General features: G+C 40.5%; 3 protein-coding genes across 3 annotated transcripts; 2 read left to right on the top strand and 1 right to left on the bottom strand.

Moving 5' to 3' along the window:
* Positions 1 to 3022: 3022 nt before the first annotated feature.
* Positions 3023 to 5777, bottom strand: LOC103983815 (probable methyltransferase PMT15). Its single transcript, XM_018826508.2, has 6 exons — positions 5088 to 5777; positions 4476 to 4686; positions 4094 to 4391; positions 3614 to 4006; positions 3446 to 3523; positions 3023 to 3369 (listed from the first exon to the last, which is right to left on the bottom strand). The coding sequence occupies exons 1-6, from the start codon at positions 5775 to 5777 to the stop codon at positions 3144 to 3146; spliced, it is 1896 nt and encodes a 631-aa protein (XP_018682053.2). The 3' UTR covers positions 3023 to 3143.
* A 3489-nt stretch (positions 5778 to 9266) lies between these two features.
* LOC135613220 (protein HOTHEAD-like) lies at positions 9267 to 10144 on the top strand. The gene is made up of 2 exons (XM_065110316.1): positions 9267 to 9689; positions 9758 to 10144. Exons 1-2 carry the CDS (start codon positions 9267 to 9269, stop codon positions 10142 to 10144), a joined length of 810 nt encoding a protein of 269 aa, XP_064966388.1.
* Positions 10145 to 11873: 1729 nt separating this feature from the next.
* LOC103983817 (F-box protein PP2-A13) lies at positions 11874 to 15450 on the top strand. Its single transcript, XM_009401106.3, has 3 exons — positions 11874 to 12584; positions 12825 to 12943; positions 14866 to 15450. Exons 1-3 carry the CDS (start codon positions 12258 to 12260, stop codon positions 15293 to 15295), a joined length of 876 nt encoding a protein of 291 aa, XP_009399381.2. The 5' UTR covers positions 11874 to 12257; the 3' UTR covers positions 15296 to 15450.
* The last annotated feature ends 3131 nt before the right edge of the window (positions 15451 to 18581 follow it).

Consider the following 18581-nt stretch of genomic DNA (forward strand, 5'->3'; position numbering starts at 1 on the left):
AGACTTATCCCTCCTGGATAACTATCCCGTTGGAGCAATATCTCTCTTCGTTTCGGAGACCACCATCCCCTTGGACTACTCCGATCTGCTGAACAAACTGTGCATTGTTCTGCCTCTTGCAAACGCACTTGCTAGATTGCGCCTCCACGTCAATACAGCCACCGCTGCACCCCTCAAGGCCTAGCATCATGCTGAACTCGTTGCACACTTCAGCCTCCTCCGGACGTATCCTTCGCATGTCGAAGAGAAAGTTTCAATGCTCCATGGCGCCGAGTCTCGACCGCCTTGGGATGGCCACGAACAATCCATCGTTCGCATACAAGCCCATGCATGAGTACCGAATTCTTCGAGTTAGCAATTCCCCTCACCTCTGTGAGCTTTGCACAACTCTTTCGGTCGCTGAGCAACTCATTCCACTTTGCATGGTCTCGTCCTTTGCCAAGCGCCTCGCTTGCCTTGAGCACCATCAAGTAAAGTTGTCAACGTTGAGCCGTAGCTCAAACTCAGCCATCCCAACCTTTGTGCGCTCCAAATTCTTCCAAGCTTGCCTGTTCTCGTGGTGCCTCTTGCGCGAAGGGTTGGCCATTCCTCTGAATGCCAATCTCAGATGCTCGCTCCTCTGAGCGACTCTTTTCCCTACATCTCCATGCCCGTTTTCCCTAAAACGGTCGCGCGTGTGCTGACTGCCCTCAACGCAGCCCCGCTAGGTCCCCCACGTTTGCATGTCAAGTGTTTCTATGAGTGCTTGTCCCGCTCTGATACCATAATGTCACGACCTTAGCTGGTTTTGCCTAAGGCGTGCGGCACCCTCGCGTGTCCGTCCGCAAAGGTCAGCCTCCCCGAAGCCTCCCATTGTCCCTTAGGACCAACAAAAGAGAGAACGGGTTGAAGAGAACGCCTCAATCGAGATCCACAAGCAAACATGTCCGAAAAACACTTCATAGACAATGCAAATTACAAACAGACTTTACAAGCTCTGAACAATGGCACAACAAAGGGTAAAATGGTCCATTACAGACCGAAAAGCTCACGAACGTGTCCACATGACACAACCTTTATTTACAAGCCTAAAGAGGCCACCAACCCAACTAAAATGGGACTATTAAGCCTTCGGCCGCCCCTTTACATTCTGTACAAGGCATGAACATGCCAAAAGACAACGGACAGACATAAGCATTACATCCAACATCTTGTTTAGAAGTTTGTCCGTTACAGGGCGGTACATCAAGGCATACCGAATAATTTTTTATTTTTTTCATACTGTAGCAGTGCTACAGTATAGTACTGTAGCACTGTAACGATACCGGACGGTCCGCATACCAATAACCTGTCGAACCGATACGTACCGCCTGGTATGGGCGGTACACTTCGGTACAGTGGACCTTGTTCCAAAGCATCATTTGATGCCATCAGTCACCTTCAAGTTGACTGATCAATAAGCTTGATTTTTGCAGCATGTCATATGTCCTAAAGTATGTATCTTGCCTCCCTTATTCTCCATTTCATGATATCAAACTAATTTGAAGGTCAAGTCCATAAAACAAGTAATCCTCATAAACAATTAGGATTTCACCAAGCCTTTAACCTTTTCTAGTCAATAAACACATGCATAGACATGTATACATATGAAAGAGGAAGAGAGAGTTTGGAGCTAAATAGCAACTCCATGCATTCAGAGTAAAGCCACAGAATTTACGTCCATGAATCAGCATATATACATCTTAACAAAAGACAGGACCATACTAGTAATGATGCACATTACAGATTAAACAACTAAAGCAATTCAATCTCAGATAGACATCATAAGCTGATATCAGTAACCATCAATTGGTTGGTAGAATCATGTATTTGGAACATTTGTTTCGGTCGGACCAAACTGAAATAAGATAAACACAGCTCATTAACATCTCTCCTAGCAGAAAGAAACGTACAAATGTAGAAAAGAGTGAGTGAACTCAGTGATAGACAAGTAATGCAAGCTCATGCTCGACCATGAATACCCAAAGCATCAATCAACCACCGTCCGGCCCGGTGTTCGACGGGATCAAAGGAGTCGTCGACGAGGTTGCGAAAGGCAGAGGCGGCAAGCTGGAGGGTTGGCGCACTCAATCCAGTTGAATGGCCACCTTGCGGGTTCCTGTGGGCCTTCTCCCTCTCTGCTCCATATCAAAAGGAATTAGAACCACATCGACGACTAATAAGAAGAAGAGCACGGAAACGGCGATAAGCGATTACGAAACCGTTTACAAGAGAGGATCGGAGACCTTGGAGGAACTTGGCCGGCGACCCGCGACTGCTGCCCCAAAAAACACAGGCTTTCGGGCCTTCGGTGGGCTTCCGGCCGAGTCGATCGGACTTGAGTCGAACAAACTGAATGAAATGTAACGCACGATTTTAAAACAAACTGAACAAACTATATATATATATATATATATATATATATATATATATATATATATATATATATATATATATATATATATATATAGTTTAAATTTAATAAATTAATGGAACAATTACCTCTTAATAATTATTATTAGAGTTGATTTAATGTCAAAATATGATGAAAGATTAAGTACATACGTCATATTAAGATTTCATTTTTATTATGAGCTATATTAATGTTTGAGAAGCATAGTATCATTCATTTAGATTTAATTATTTTAATCAGGAGTTCAGATTCAATGAGAATGGATTAATTATTCTATCAGATCGAATCAGGATAAATTTACGAGTTCAAAATACTTAAACACAATTTAATAATAATAATAATAATAATAATATCAATTAAATTGTTGTTCACTTTTGATAGACTAAAGATGTTGGATAATATCAGTCAAAAAGATTCAGCAAGAATATTTGTCATTATTATTATTATTATTATTATTATTATTATTATTATTATTATATGCTGATCAGTAATAGAAGAATTGTCTTCGACCATCTCATTTTAGGTAAGAATTGCTGCTGGTGTAGGACTTGGTTCCTATACTATCTCTTCTTCTTCTATCATCTCTGTCAGAGGTGATACGAGACTGACGCAGCTCAGGTCCGGTTATGAATTGAATGAACTACCACAATAAGATAAAACAAGCTGTGAAATCAAAGAGTTAGATCTCAAGTTATCTTCTGCAACCCGCAACCTATTGCCGGTCTGGTCCCGGAGCAGTCCAGTAGGTCTTCACCACCAAAAGGAGCTTCTCCCTCTGCAGAGGGCCATCTTCATGGTCTGCGATCCGACTGTTCCATCTCATTCCATCTGCAATGCTCTTGATCTTGACCAAGATGTCGACATCATCTCTGATGATCACCGTGCCCTCGGGTCTCAAGATCCTATCCATCTCCAGCAGAATGTCCTCCATTTCGCATCTGGATTAGCAGAATTAATAATGCACCAACATGAGCTACATGATCTCGACGCAGAAGCAGAATCGATCCTTCTTACCTGTCCTTGTAAAGATTGAACACCGAGTCGGCATGGAGGAGATCGTAAGTCCTTGGATACGTAGACATTGCCTCGCACCTGCAACGAATGGCACTGTGAGGACAGAGAAGCAGAAACAGTGGTGGTGGTGGTAGCAGCACCAGCAGATCTGTGGAGTGAGTCACTCACCAGTCCTGATAGGTTCCGATTAGCCCACGCTCATAGATGACTCCCAGGGTGTTAACTTGAGAAGTTGTTGGGACGATGTTCATCACCCAGAGAGGATCATCGATCAGGGCGGCAGCAAAGCCACCAAAATTAGCGTTCATGTCGAGCAGGTTGCGGTATCTGCCCGCCTGACCCAGTCGGCCGATCACCTTCTTGTAGTATCCAACCCTCTTCTTCCACAGCTCGGTGTCTTGCAAGAACATCTCCGCTGTGACTCCAACAACGCTTCCACTAGCGATCCGTGGCGGCACCGCCGTAAGTCTCTCGGGCCACCTCTTCGGTGCCCCACCGGCAGTCTCTTCGGGACTGGCCACCTTAGGCAGAGGGACGATGCAAGTCTCCATTTTTGTGTACCTGATTCGAGATTTCTAGCAGATCATTACAGGAAAAGATGATCCTTTTGTCAGGCGGGTAGTGCAGGTGCTACGTAGAAGCGCATACCAAGCGGAGTCTGGATCTTGCGATTGGCAGAACTGAGGCGATCGAATGATCTTGCGATTGGCTTTGCAGCTGATGTGATTGACAGGCTTCTGCCAGATCGCAATGTCTCCTTTCTCCTTCAGTTTGTTCCAGCAGAGGCTCCTGGCAACAGCTTCAATGGCAGACTGCACCTCGCTTAAATCCTCCTCTGTTCTGTTCCAACCCTTCCAGTGCTGCTTCCAGTTGATCGGTGGCCCGGAGAGAATCCAATAGCCACCGGGCCTGAGAATGCGGTCGATCTCCATCAAGTACTGCCCATCTTTTCACAAGAACATGACAGAGTAAGACGGGAGAGGAGGTGATACAAGAAGATGAACCAGAAGCGACAGAAGCAGAGAAGTACCATAGAGGTGCCACTGAATGAGGCACCTTGAGCAATGGGCCATGTCGAAGGCCCTCGACGGGTAGGGGAGGCGGATGGATGCAAGCACGCCGATCATGGCAGGGACGCCACGCTCGAGCGCGAATTGGACTTGCGCCTCGTGCGAGTCCTTCGGCGCGAACGACATGGTTAGGACATTCCGAGAGAGAAGGTAAGCTCCCCAGCTCGCCACCTGCATCCAATCAGAGGGATCGAAGCATTCACCGATTTGTGAGAGAAAGATAGTCAACGAATCCAAGAATTCACTCGAGTTTTCTCCGACATGCAGGTTCATGGTCAAAAGAGCGTTGACTTTGACCAGAATCTATCAGGCTAATCCAGATTTTTCTGACGATTTGTCGTAGAAAGAAGGAAAAATTCGTGTTGTCAATCGACCCTGTTCCATCAACAGGGAAACCTAATTTGAACCGACGCCGGGAATTTCAGCAGATCAAAGGGGGAAGAATCCAATCTTAGTACTTTCCAAAATCGAATTTTTTGCCCGGAACCCCATTGACCGCCGTCATTAAGCACGGAAAAGCAAGTAGGGTCAACAGGAACAGGGGAAAGAAGAACAAAGAAGGAACCACTCACCCCGCAGCCGGTGTCGACGGCCGTCCGGATCGACCCATCACTTAGAGAAACAAGCTGGTCGATGTCATCGATGTAGGTGTCGGCGCCGTTGGGGAACATGGTACCGCCACCCGGGAATCGGAACTTGTCCCCGTCGACGCGGATCCAATTCTGTCCCGCCTTCCCCACTGTGAGCTCCTTGTGCGGCACGTTGGCGAACCACGCCGTATCCCGGCTCGCTGGCCATGGGAAGGGGCTCTTGTACCCGGGCGGCGCCGGGATCAGGCACTTGAGGAGCTCTCCTTTCTCCGGGCAGTGCCGCTCCCGGTAGATGAGTCGCTTCCGGTCGAACCGCAACGACCGGGTCCGGTCCTCGCACGGCGTGTACTCCGAGTATTTGACGTCGCACGCCGGAAATTCCCGGACAACCGGAAACCCTGTCGACGACTGGTCCGCCCCGTGGTGGACGGCGAAGTCCAGCGTCCCGGCGCCAACAGTTATTGTCGTGGCAGGGGGGTTCCGGTCGCAAGAGACGGCGCTGAGAACGGTGGAGTTGAAGGAGGCGGAATCCCCTCCGTGATGGCAGATTCCGAGGAAGTAAGAGGCGGAACAGAGGAGGGCGACGACGCCGAGTTGCAGCAAATTCGTCCGCTTCCAATACGGCCGGTACAACTTCCAAACGCCCGAGGAAGGGGTGGTAGCGCCGGCCATGCTCACACTCCACGGAAAGGCGTCACCTTTAGCGCTTTATATTGCCAAAGGCGTCGCCTTTAGTGGTTTCTATGGTAAAAAGGCCACCAAAAGAATTACATATTATCTTTGTAATTAAAAGGATAATTTTATAGAATTTTATACAAAATTTTAAAAATAATTTATATAAGATTAAAAATAAAATAATAAAAATAATAGAATTAAATATTTTTATTTTTATAAAATATAAATATTTTAATATAACTGTTAAAATTATAAAGATGGAGATACTAAGAAAAATTAATTATAGAAATAATATATAATTAGTCTGACAGAGTAGGGGGCTTCTGTGTAAGTTCAGAACATTAGTGTCGCTCCCTTGCCAGGTATGGCACAGGAATTTAATTGGTCAATGATGGTCGATTGGTCTATGTCATCAGCCACCATACGTCTGTCTCCATTAAACTCTTTTGGCATATCAGAGAAAACTGTGACTTTAAAGAGATTAAACAGGAGAACTATGGCAATATATGCTTTGAAGTTATTAAAGCTGGCCTAAAAAGATTCCCAAGTGTATGTTCTTTGTTTCCTACTTGTATGCACTTTTAATCTTTGTTCATGGCTAGTTATCCAAGTATAGTTACTTAATTCATAAATATAGTTACTTAGCTAGTTCTATTTATGTTCTAATTAGTTTTACTTAGTGTTTCATAATCTAAAAAGTTATTGTTATATTATTTTTATGCTTACCTTAATCATGGGTGAGATAATGGTGAAGTAGTTATCATGAGTTTTATGAATAAAATATTAGTTCACAGAACAAAAAAGTACTTGTCAATTTGTTTGCAAGTATTTGTATATTTTACCTCTTGGTACTCTCTTTTTTTATTTGGAAGTATTTTTTCTTAATTGTATTGTAGTTTTTTGTTTTAAGTTGTCTTACTCCTTCATCCTCAATATTTATGGTATTAGAGTCAAGTTCAATCTAAATTAGATATTTAAAAATATTATGACATCTAATGATAATTCTATGTGTCAACATCGTATATTTATCTTCGTTAATAAATATTATGAATTTTGAAGTATTAAGATGAAAACTTTATTATCAATTGATCAAAATGATGAAACTATACTGAGAGAGAATAAAAAAAAGAATTCAAAGATATTATTTTTTATTTAACAAACTGTACATGAGATGATATTCTCAATAATTCTAGCAACTACTACCTCAAGAAAACTTTGTTAATACTTCAAAATGAATCTTAAGGCTTATTGAAGGTGATTATGATACAACTTTAAACCTTTCTTTGTAAGTTTATAAATGTATTTTTTTGAGGTAATAAATTGATATTAGATTTTTTTTTCTAGAGTGCTTGTAATTATTAATAAAAAAATCTTATTGTGAACATATTCATAATAATACTATTATTTTAAAAATTTTATGAAGCTCAACTCTAAAATTTGATCATGTTATTGCTATAATTAAAGAATCAAAAGATTTATTTACTTTTTAATTTGATGAATTAATGAGTTCTTTGTGAACACATAAATTAAGATTGAACAAGTTACTTAAGAAGAGTGAATAAAATAATATTCTAGGTAAAGTGGGTGCTTTAGACAAAAAAAAATAATAGAAAATATAAGATAAAGAGAAAAAGAATATTTTGGTGGGTATGATAAACAAAAATTATAATTAAAAAATATAAGAGTAGAATTTAATATTACTATTATAAAAAGTTTGATATTATAAAAGTAAATCACAAGAAAAGAAAAAAAGCAAGCAAGCTATGTAAAAAAAATAAAGAAAGTAGTAAATCATTCACGACTCATTTACAGGTTAATGATGTCTTAAATGATATATATTTTTTATAATAGTTATTTTAATCATATGTCTTGACATAAGATTAATATTTAAATATCTTGAGAAAACTCAAGTGAAAAGGAAAAAAATAATTGAAGCAAAAACTAGTCAAGGTAAGGTAAATCACCTTGACAATATATGTATGACATAAAACAAAATATTTCTACTTAATGTTTTTAAGGTTAAAAAATATTCTTTTATTATAAGTTAAAAAAAATAAATTTAATTTGTAGCATTTAAGATATGAACACTTTAATATTAAGGATTTAAGGTTATTAAGTTTAAAAGAAATAATTTTTGGATTGCCTAAAATTGAAACAATTAATGTATATGAAAGATACATTTATGACAAATAAATTAAGAAATAATGACCATTTGAAAAAAATATGGAAAGTAAGAAATAATGTCTTTAATTAGTTCATGTTGATTTTTGTATACTTATGAATATAAAATTATTTGATGAAAGTTGATAATTTTTATTATTTACTAATGATTATAGCGACATGAGTATATTTTCTAAAACTAAAATATAAAATATTTTTAAGATTCAAGCTACTTGTGGAAAGGAAAACCGATAGAAGCATAAAGAAACATTAGATAGATAAAAGTAATAAATTTTTATAAACGAGTTTAATATTTTTTATAAAAAAATAATATTCATAGAGAATTAGGAACATTGCATACATCATTAAAATACAAGAAGCAAACTATCATTAAAATGACAAGAAGTTTACTTAAGGATAATTATCTTTTAAATTAGTTTCACCTACAAGAGTTGTTATGAAGTGAATTTCTTTTGAAGCTTGATATAGTATAAAGCCAAGTATAAGTCGCTTAAGAATTTTTGTTGTTGTATTGCTTATGCATTGGTAAATTTATAAAATCATCGTAAGCTTATCAAAAAATTTAAAAAATATATTTTAATTGATTATTTTCTTATAATCTAAAGCATATTTATTATAATCCTATAAATGGTAAAATTATTATTAATAGAAATATTATGTTTGATGAATTGGTCCGTTCAAATTGGGAGAACAATGAAAGTGAAAAACAAATTTAGATTCTAAAATACTAGACATACCTTAAAATTAAGTGAAAAATCTAACTATAAAAAATTCATCATTAGTCTCAACTAGTCATAGTTTAAATTTAACATATAATTCCACAAAGATAACCTCTCTAGGAAAAATCAGATCATAAATAGAAATTTATGATTTAATATTTATTTTATTTATTTCAAATCCTACAAGCATTGGGAAATAGTTAAAAAAGAGAAATAACAAAAAATAATAAAAAAATCAAATCAATTGAGAAGGTTGAAACCTGATAAGTAATAAATCTATCTAAAGAAAATAATATCATTGGGTTGAAATAAGCATTCAAAATAAAATATAATATAAATAGAAGTATTCAAGAGTATAAAGCTCAACTTCTTATAGTAAAAGGGTATTCATAGTAATAAAGTATTAATTTCGATAATATATTTTTTCTTATGAGAACTTTTTTAACTTTATCTACTCACTTTTGTTGTCTTATTTATCAATTTGATATCGAATCTATATTTTTAAATGAAGATTTATAAGAAAAAATTCTTATTAATCAATCCAAAGGATTTTTGTTAAAGGACAACAAGAGGAAGCATAAGTTATATGCCTACAATTGATACCGGTGCAGGAAGACAGACGCCACAGGCATATGGCGTGCTGTATTCGGACGAGATGGGCGGCATGCACGAGGCCTACGTGAAGGATGGCTCGGCCGGCGAAATTATCTTGTCAGCGGGAGCCCTCGGAAGCCCGCAGCTACTCATGTTGAGCGGCGTCGGTCCCTCTGAGCACCTCAGATCTTTTGGCATCGAGGTGGTATTGGACCAGCCGATGATCGGGCGAGGCATGTCGGACAACCCCATGAACATCATCGCTGCCCCTTCGCCGCAGCCAGTCGAGATCAGCTCCATCCAAGTCGCCGGAATCACTCACTCAGGAAACTACGTCGAGTCCTTTACCGGCTTCAACCTAGCAGCTTCTCTCGTCCATGACACCTCTGGTGGTGGTACAGAAACATCCGACCAGGTTGTTTTCAGATTTCTATCGACGCTGTCGTGGAACCATATAACAGAATAATTGTGAGTAAATTGCAGAACCCTCAACTATCACCACCTCCGTCTAAGGAAGGAAAGCAAGACGTGTTTTCATTCCAAGGCGGCATAATACTTGACAAGTTGGCGCGCCCTCTTTCTCGAGGTTTCCTTCAGTTCAAGAACCGCAATCCAGACGACAACCCCTCCGCCACCTTCAATTACTTCACGGAGCCTGCGGACGTTGAGGCATGTGTCGAGGGCTTAGAGACGATGAAGAGAGCGCTCGAGTCGAAAGGACTGTCGAAGTTTAGGTACCCCAAATCAATCACGATGAAGCGAGTTCGATCCCGAAGCACCGTCCACGGCATGAGAATGACCCCACCTCCTCGGAGCAATACTGCAAGGACGTCGTGCTCACCATATACCATTACCATGGAGGGTGCTTAGTTGGCCAGGTGGTCGATCACGACTACAAAGTTCTTGGCCTTGACTCGCTTAGGGTCATCGACGGCTCCACGTTCAACTTCTCCCCTGGAACGAATCCTCAAGAGACCGTCATGATGTTGGGAAGGTAGCCAAACTTTGCTTTTCCGTGATGAACCGTTGGCGTCATATTTCTTAATATTAATCCATCGAACGCATTATTAGTCAAAGCAGTTTCTCTCCCTCACCAGTATTGCTCCAAAACGAACATAAAGTGCCACCTTTACATGGCATAGTTTTCCTACCTTAACATGTACCTATATCTGAAATTTTACCTCGTTCATGGTGTAGGTACATGGGAGTCAAAGATACAAAACCAGAGGTGGTGAGGAGGGGTTTAGAACTTGTGCTAGGAGGACATCATACACGCTGTGCTTTTATAGTCGATTATTGTGCCTCGTGTGTTTTATTAGAACTTTCATGCGTTGCGGTGTTTGCCTGCAGTTAAATAATGTAAAGTTTTGAATTGTTATGGTGTTAAAAGATGACGTATGAAATAGTTGTCTAAGGGCGATTCATGACGCTTAATAGCATTTATTTTCTTCTTCTAGCTCCATGGAGAGCCTACAAAGTGTCTCTCTCGCATCAAATCAAAACGATCTCCCAATATTAGAATCTCTATTATATCGACCAATAATTTTGATCAAAAGCTAATTAAATTTATAATATATTTTATTTCATATTATTGGACCACATAATTTAAGAAATAGATCATGGTTTCGATGGGTCTGGTCCTCGAAAGGAAGCAGCAAATCTACAAGAGGATATCATCGATACTGTTGGGCTGCAGTGGAATGAAGCTTGCGGTACAATGAACTAACTCGTGGCTTCTCTCTTCACCTAATGATTAATGACCATCTTCCCTAAAGATTTTATTCTATTAACTAACGAAAGGACGAATCTATGTTTCTTGTACATATACTGTAAAACTTCGGCCTTCAAAATATGGAAGCATTCGTCTTTTAGAATTGAGAAAAGTACGAAGGAGATCCATTGTTGCAGCTCCTAGTTTTGCTGTCAGTGTCATTGATGATTGATTGGTCCATGTGATCAGCCACCACATGTCTTCGAAATAAACTCTGTTGACATATCAGAGAAGAGAAAAAAACTATGACCTTAAACACACTAAACAGGGGAACACCAAAGGCCAGGAAAGGAGAAACTGATGCATGGCTTTGTGGGCAAAAGTATGCTGCCAAATGAAATATTTAATCCTTTTTCCCTACTTGTCTGCACTTTTAATCCTTGTTCATGGCTTGTTATCCAAGTATGAAGAACCCTACCGTCTTCCCTCGGACATGGGTGATGCATTGGCTTGCAAGTGCTGTTCCTTGTGCTCGTGTGATCTTTGGTACAACTGCATCTGATTACCCTACCCTGTGGTCTACACGTGGCGCGGCAATCCGTCGGAAGCAAACAATGACCGGGGAAGAAGACACAGATTGCTGTCAAACGAACACAGTTTCCTGGCTGTTTGTCGCTGGCTCTTTCCCCCACTTGACGTGTGATCTCCGGGTCTACGTACGATGTCCAATGACAGCTCGAGTGGTTGAGTGAGTCGTGGATTATTGGTAAGTAAGCAAAACATCAGTCTTTTGCCGACCTGTAAACACTACTTTCGCCAGTACACGTCGCACCGCCGCCACGGCACGCCGTGGATTCCGTCTTCTTCCTCCCGGCTTCCGAATCCGACGTGGCATGCCGTGGATTCTGTCGTCTTTATCCTGGCTTTCACACTAGACTAGAGCAGGGGCGGCCCCGCCACTTGGTGTTCGGGCTGCCCGCCAGCATTTCAATAGATAGATGCGCTATTCTTCTGACAGTCACAGCTCGTGGCCTAAATCCCTTCGGCTTCTTTCGGCGTTTCAAAGCAAAGCATCGAATCGAACAACAAAGCAACGGCGACTGATAGATCGCGAATCGATTCCGGTTCTTGCCTCCTTGCTCTTGTCCTCGAAAGCCCTCGTCTTTCCGTGAGCGCCCTGCTCGGACCGCTGCCATTGGGGTTGGGAATTGGTCGGGTTTGTTTGCTTCGTGTGTTTCTTCCCTCTTGGAGGTGGTACCACTGATCTGGCTGATGGGTTCGTGGATTTCGAGCATCATGGGCCCGGAGAGGGAGGCGGAAGGCCACGACACGGGGCTCGGGTACCTGCCGGAGAACTGCGTCGCGGAGGTGATGCTTCACCTCGACCCGCTGGAGATATGCCGCGCCGCGCGGCTCAGCCGAGCGTTCCGAGGGGCGGCGTCGGCGGACTTCGTGTGGGAGACGAAGCTACCCAAGAACTACGGGCATTTGATGGAATTGGCCTCGGATGAGAAGAGCCCGTGCAAGAAGACGAGTCTTTGCAAGAAAGAGATCTACGCGCGGTTGTGCCGGCCGAACCCCTTCGATGGGGGCACCAAGGTATCTCCTTTTCTTCGAATTATATGAACAGGATAGTAAGAATCGGTGATTTTGATGTTAAAGGTGACATTTTCGTGCTCAGATCATTCAATTTTAAGATCGAGATGAAATAATCTTTAGGATTCGGGTGGGGTTACCCTGTTTAACTCTGGAAAGAAATGGAGATAATTAGTAGTGGAACGAGCTATGGTGCTTTCTTGGGAATTCATCTAACGTTAGCTTCGAAACATGGTGAATTAGGAATTCTGGCTGGAGAAGAGCAGCGGTGGAATTTGCTTGTCCATTTCCTCAAAGGCATTGCTGATCACCGGAATCGATGACAGGAGATACTGGAAATACCTTCCCACCGAAGAATCTAGGTATTAGATCTTGTCTATATACTTACAGTAGTATTTTTGGTGTGTTGGCCTTTACTGCAGAATAGAGTTTTAACTTTGCTTAACATGTGTGATTTTTCTCATCCAAAAGACCCACAATTTGGGTGGCACAAATCAACGGTCTTTAAATCATTGACAGGCAAATGTTCTAAGATCTCTTAAATGCTAAGAATTGTACATAGGTCTGCAGTTGTCATTTGATATCACTGTAATGTGCCAAGATGCTTGTTGTGGATTTTTGTTTTTGCTCTTGAAGTTTTTGTGTCTTAAGCAATCTTAGCAAGGTTCTGTAGAATTTAAATCTGTTGATACAGGTTCTTTAGGACTCTTTGAACATGGCAGTGGTTTCTTGCAAAGGAATAACAGGCCTTGTTGATTGGCTTTGGAGGTATAGCATTTGTAACATCTCGATTAGTCTTACATCGGAAGTGGACAAGACTATGATATACTTAAAGGGTCTTATGGGTGCATTACTATTAATTTTAATCTGAGCATTTTGGTCGATGATTTAAGTTCAATAAAGTAGATAAGCTAATTAATCTATCGGATTCTATTTTTCACATTGAGCCACATTTTTCATGGTCATGCGACACTTATAATTGTGGGAGTGAGGCCCAACTTGTTTGTAACATTTCCCTCTTTGACTAATCCTTTAAATTTTATATGTTTATTTGCTTGTAAGTGTTTTGTATCTTCACTGCACAGCTCCTTCCTTTTTCTTGTTTACACGTTCGTTTGAGCTTTTTATCGGGCTTGTTTCTTGATTTTGTTCTTAATGAAGTGAGACAGTGATAGGAAGGTTCTTCATCGATACAGCAATCTGCTGCAGACAATTACCTTTTTGCTGAAAAGTAAAAGAGAGGAGTTTTGAGGCCATTGCAAATAGCTTCCATGAAATCAGATCCTAAAGCAGTTTTTAGACTGCATTTTTGCAACCACACTCTAGCTATCCTGAAAAATGGAATGGGTATTGTTGTCTTTGACTTAAGAGATATTTGAAATTTGGCCTCTACCTTTTCATAATGCTAAGTCCTCTCATGACATACTGCTGCATCATTTAATTCTCGAGTAAGATGATCAGCTGAATGGTTTTTTGTTCTGTTGAATCCCGACTATTTTGCAGTAAGTTTTTGATTGCCTGATCAGTCCTTGTCACGATGTAACTATTAAACTTAATAATTCTCTAACGATGTAGATATGTCATAAATTGTAAGTTGTTAACGTGTCAACACTGATTTGACATGATCAAGGTCCCTCTCGACTGTGTCATGCAGTCATCAACTATCTACTATTTTTAGAGAAAGAACTGTGAATTTAATGATTCTCTGTAGATGAAGATGTAAATTGAAGGTTTAAGGACTGTTTGGCCAAGCAATAGAGGGTTAGGAGAGCAGTGTTAGTTGGAGTGTTGGCATCCATTTTTATCATACTTTTGATGTTAAGCATAGACAGATTAAGATGTGGCATCATAACATGTAAATATTAGTTGATAGTAACCTCTTCACCCTTCTCATCTTCTCTTAGACGTCACCACTCTCCCACCGAGAAGAGTAGTGTCCGATAGGTGGCACATATCCCATCTTCACATTGAATTGACATAGTCGAAGTCCTTCTCAGCTCTGTGATACATGTAGTTCATTTCTAGTCAGGTATGTGCTGTAGCTATTTGGAATCGGTTTACTAGTTTTGAATCAATACTTGATTATCTATAGCTCGACAAGTTTTTGATTTCTGATATTGGTTGGTGTTCAAATGTCTAAACGTAGTTTCAATCTTTGTAGGGACTTGCATTCGGAAACATTTCTAATCTTTAGAAATCAAATAATAATACAATTGTTGTAAACACATTGAGCTAAAGAAAAGAAAAAGGAAGTGACCATCGTATCGAATGTTTTTATTTGCAGGTTCCACATGATTGCATACCTTAAGCAAATTTGGTGGTTTGAGGTGGATGGGGAAATTGATTTCTGCTTCCCGGCCGGTACCTACAGCCTCTTCTTTCGGCTCCACCTGGGTCGAGCTTCCAAGCGTTTTGGTCGTCGGATTTGTAGCTCCGAGCACATTCATGGCTGGGACAAGAAACCGGTGCGATTCCAGCTATCGACATCGAACAGTCAGCAGACTCTATCTCAGTGCTATTTAGGCGATCCTGGGAGCTGGATCCTTTACTATGCAGGAGACTTTGTGGCAGACAGATGCAATGTTGCAACTAAACTCAAGTTCTCGATGACACAAATCGATTGCACGCATACAAAAGGTGGCCTTTGCATCGACTCTGTGTTGATATGTCCCAAGGGTTTTTGGCAGGGAAAGGTCTGTAGCACCAGGGTTTAAACTCGTAGATTAAAATATGGAAAGATATGGATGGCCATTCGAATTTGATGCAGTGTCCATAAATCTCTTTCTTTTTTCCATCAATCTTTAGTTAAAATGAGGAGCTTTTGTATGGACTTCTTTAGATTAAGGTATTTGAATCTGTGATTGCTCTACTGTTTTTGGGAACTCTCTTCTTTCGCCATGGATTGTCTACTGTTTTCATTGTAACCTTCTTGTCATGCGAACAATTACGTGTAATTATTATTAATTATATGGTACTTTACCTCTTACCAACATTTAGTAAAATAAATATTCAAAAAAAAATATTTTTTTCTTACCACACATCTTTGGAGGGGTCAGTAAGAGTCCCATGATTGTTACTACAGTGATAAGTGAGTTGGGTATTGTAACACTTGAAAGCATTGTGGCCATGGCGTTGAACAAGTGGGAGATGGTGGAAGATGCCAGAACAGTGTGGCACTTGCATGGTGGCCAGCAGGAGACGAACTGATAAGAACAAGGAGTAGAGTACTCTCTCTCTTTCTCTCTCTCCACCAACTTTCCATGCACAAGTGTCTGAAGATATTCATATGTGATATCAGGATAGAGATGGGCGAGAAGATTAACCTCATATTCATCATAAGCATAGGAAGAGTCAGGTAATTGGGATCTATAGGAATCATGAACTCTTTAGGTAATTGGGATCTGTTGCTTTCCAAGAGACCTCCAGAACTCAATGGATTCATTCCACTTGGTAAGTCCGAGCATGAAGACGGTCGTCACAAGTTGGAGGTGTGTGTGGATCCCATCATTTACGTACCAAATGCATTGACTTGTATTCGGCTTTCCTCGTCATCAATGAACGACCTGTGGTTCTGAAAGCTCTGTCGGACCTTCCTTTGCTGTTAGACTTATTGGACAACCAAACTGAGCCAGTCGTGAGATGCAATTCTGTCTCTCGATCGACTGGACGACAGGCATGAACGTGAGCTACATCAACACCCTTCCTCGTGTTAGACCTGTTGCATGTCATGGCCACATCATGGCGTACGTAGTTAACCTCAGTTCGGCGGTTCCATGGAGAGAACCAAGAGGCATTTCTCTTGTGCAGCGCTGTCCATCCAACTCGCTATCCCGTCAATACGATTTAGTCTTCGATCAATATGGAGCCGTATATTTTGTCTGTTGACAGTGACCTCACTGCCCGAAATATCTTCTACACTTAATTGCAGAGATCGCATTGCAGTTGGTTCGTGCAAATTAATAGAGGTGATTGAACTGCCATCTGTGGTCGACAAGTCTGTCCGATGGCGATGGTTCTGAAGTGGGAGAACAATATTTCATTTAACGAAAGCTATACTTAGTTATCTGCTCAAGAAAACGTGTCATCAGCAAGAAAACGGATGTCCCTTACAAGTACACAAGGGAGATAACATTAAGTTTTTTCTTGCAGAACCATCTTGTGAAGTCTTTACTGCTTCTTCCCGAACGATGATACTTCAAATTCTATGACGAGCCTCTCTTGGATGATTATTATTCAAGTGTTTTATATTTCAATGCGATCCACCAATCTAAATTACAACATACATAGGACAGGATTCTGTATCCAGAATTTTCTTCTCGTCTGATGTGGCATGCCGGCCTTCACTTATTGGACTCGCGAGACAAGTGTGTAGGAGAGCACGAGATAATTTTTGGAAGAGACGACTTGCCTGTATTTGGTCTCCTACTTCTGTCCCAGTCAGACACTCCTGTCTTGCATTAATGAATTGGCCATGCTTCTTATCACGTGAATGTGTGTGGTTTAGAATAAGAAAGGAACTTGTTGAGGAGATAGCCACGCTATTATATATCACGAAGTATTTGATAGCAGATAAGACTTCTTTTTTTTTTTTTTTTTACTGTACGAGAAAATTGTTAGACAGTCAAAAGAAAAACCTTTTCTTTCAACATATATAAATAAAATATTATATCCAACATGTGCTTTCTAATATTCTATTTTGATATAATTTACCAGACTATGTCGATGGTTCTCTAGTTTCAGCAAACTATGACTATGCCAAGATTGTCTCATCCTTCAAACTATTCAAGCCTCTGTCGTTGGATCCATTGCCCCACTGATATCTTCTTGTATGACTGCTACAGAAGCTTGGTACAAGTTGCAAACCATATTGGCAAATCGCTCGTGTACTTGCATGCTTGATCTTCTATCAAATCTAATAAAAATGAAACAAGAGGGAAGTACTATTGTTGATTATCTATAACATATTAAAGTTATCATCGATGACTTGGCTTTGATAGGTCATTCGCTTAGTGATGAAGAAGTCCTAGTTCATACCCTGAATGGTCTAGGAGATGAGTATAAGGAACTAGCAACAACAATTCGAATATACTGTTAGGATCGAGAGCACTAAGAGGGGGGGGGTGATTTAGTGCAGCGAAAATCTTTCAGCGATTAAAAACGAAAGCTGCGTTCGTTCGATAAAAACTATTTTGATGCAAAAGCCGATTCTAAGATTACTTATGATTAAGTGTAATTTACGTCTAAACACAGTTTGCGTCTAAGCGCAGTTTACGCAGTTTGCGTCTAAATGCAGTTTGCGTCTAAATGCAGATTGCGTCTAAGCGCAGTTTGCATCTAAGCGCAGTTTGCGTCTAAGCTCAGATTGCGTCTAAGCGCAGTTTGCGTCTAAGCGCAGATTGCGTCTAAGCGCAGTTTGTGTCTAAACACAGTTTGCGTCTAAACACAGTTTGCGTCTAAGCTCAGATTGCGTCTAAGCGCAGTTTGCGTCTAAGCGCAGTTTGCGTCTAAACACAATTTTACGTCAAAACGTAGTTTACGTCTAAACGCAGATTCGGAAAGATCTGAACTTAGACACTCGTTCGTAAAAGCGCAGAAGGCAGTTTGCAGTTATAAATGGAATCAAAACATAAACGTAAACTGCAAAGAAACTCGTTCGTAAAAGCACAGAAGACAGTTTGCAGTTATAAATAGAATCAAAACGTAAATGTAAACTGCAATGTAAAGATCGTAAGAAAACACCGATTTACGTCTGAATGCAGATTCGGAAAGATCAGAACTTAGAAACTTGTTCGTAAAAGCGCAGAGAGCAGTAGCTATGTAGGAGGTTTGCAGTAATGATAAAGTGCTCAAAATAAAAGCAAACCAGAGATTTAGAGTGGTTCGGTTAGTCTTGACCTACTCCACTTTTGGCTTCCTCCACCGACGAGGTCACCGACGTCAACTAGAGGCCTTCCTTCAATAGGCGAAGGCCAACTGCCCTTTTACAGTTTCACTCCTTTT

This window comes from Musa acuminata, chromosome BXJ2-5 (genome assembly GCF_036884655.1).
Source record: "Musa acuminata AAA Group cultivar baxijiao chromosome BXJ2-5, Cavendish_Baxijiao_AAA, whole genome shotgun sequence".
Lineage (NCBI taxonomy): Eukaryota > Viridiplantae > Streptophyta > Magnoliopsida > Zingiberales > Musaceae > Musa > Musa acuminata.

Excerpts from the sequence above, each read along its gene's own strand:
- LOC103983815 (XM_018826508.2), bottom strand. The coding sequence starts at position 5,777 with ATGGCCGGCGCTACCACCCCTTCCTCGGGCGTTTGGAAGTTGTACCGG. Across the intron at positions 4,687-5,087 it reads CCGTCGACACCGGCTGCGGG|GTGGCGAGCTGGGGAGCTTA; the intron begins GTGAGTGGTTCC and ends GATTGGATGCAG. Across the intron at positions 3,524-3,613 it reads ATCGGAACCTATCAGGACTG|GTGCGAGGCAATGTCTACGT; the intron begins GTGAGTGACTCA and ends CATTCGTTGCAG.
- LOC135613220 (XM_065110316.1), top strand. The coding sequence starts at position 9,267 with ATGCCTACAATTGATACCGGTGCAGGAAGACAGACGCCACAGGCATAT. Across the intron at positions 9,690-9,757 it reads GTACAGAAACATCCGACCAG|AACCCTCAACTATCACCACC; the intron begins GTTGTTTTCAGA and ends AGTAAATTGCAG.
- LOC103983817 (XM_009401106.3), top strand. The coding sequence starts at position 12,258 with ATGGGTTCGTGGATTTCGAGCATCATGGGCCCGGAGAGGGAGGCGGAA. Across the intron at positions 12,585-12,824 it reads CCTTCGATGGGGGCACCAAG|GAATTCTGGCTGGAGAAGAG; the intron begins GTATCTCCTTTT and ends ATGGTGAATTAG. Across the intron at positions 12,944-14,865 it reads CTTCCCACCGAAGAATCTAG|GTTCCACATGATTGCATACC; the intron begins GTATTAGATCTT and ends TTTTATTTGCAG.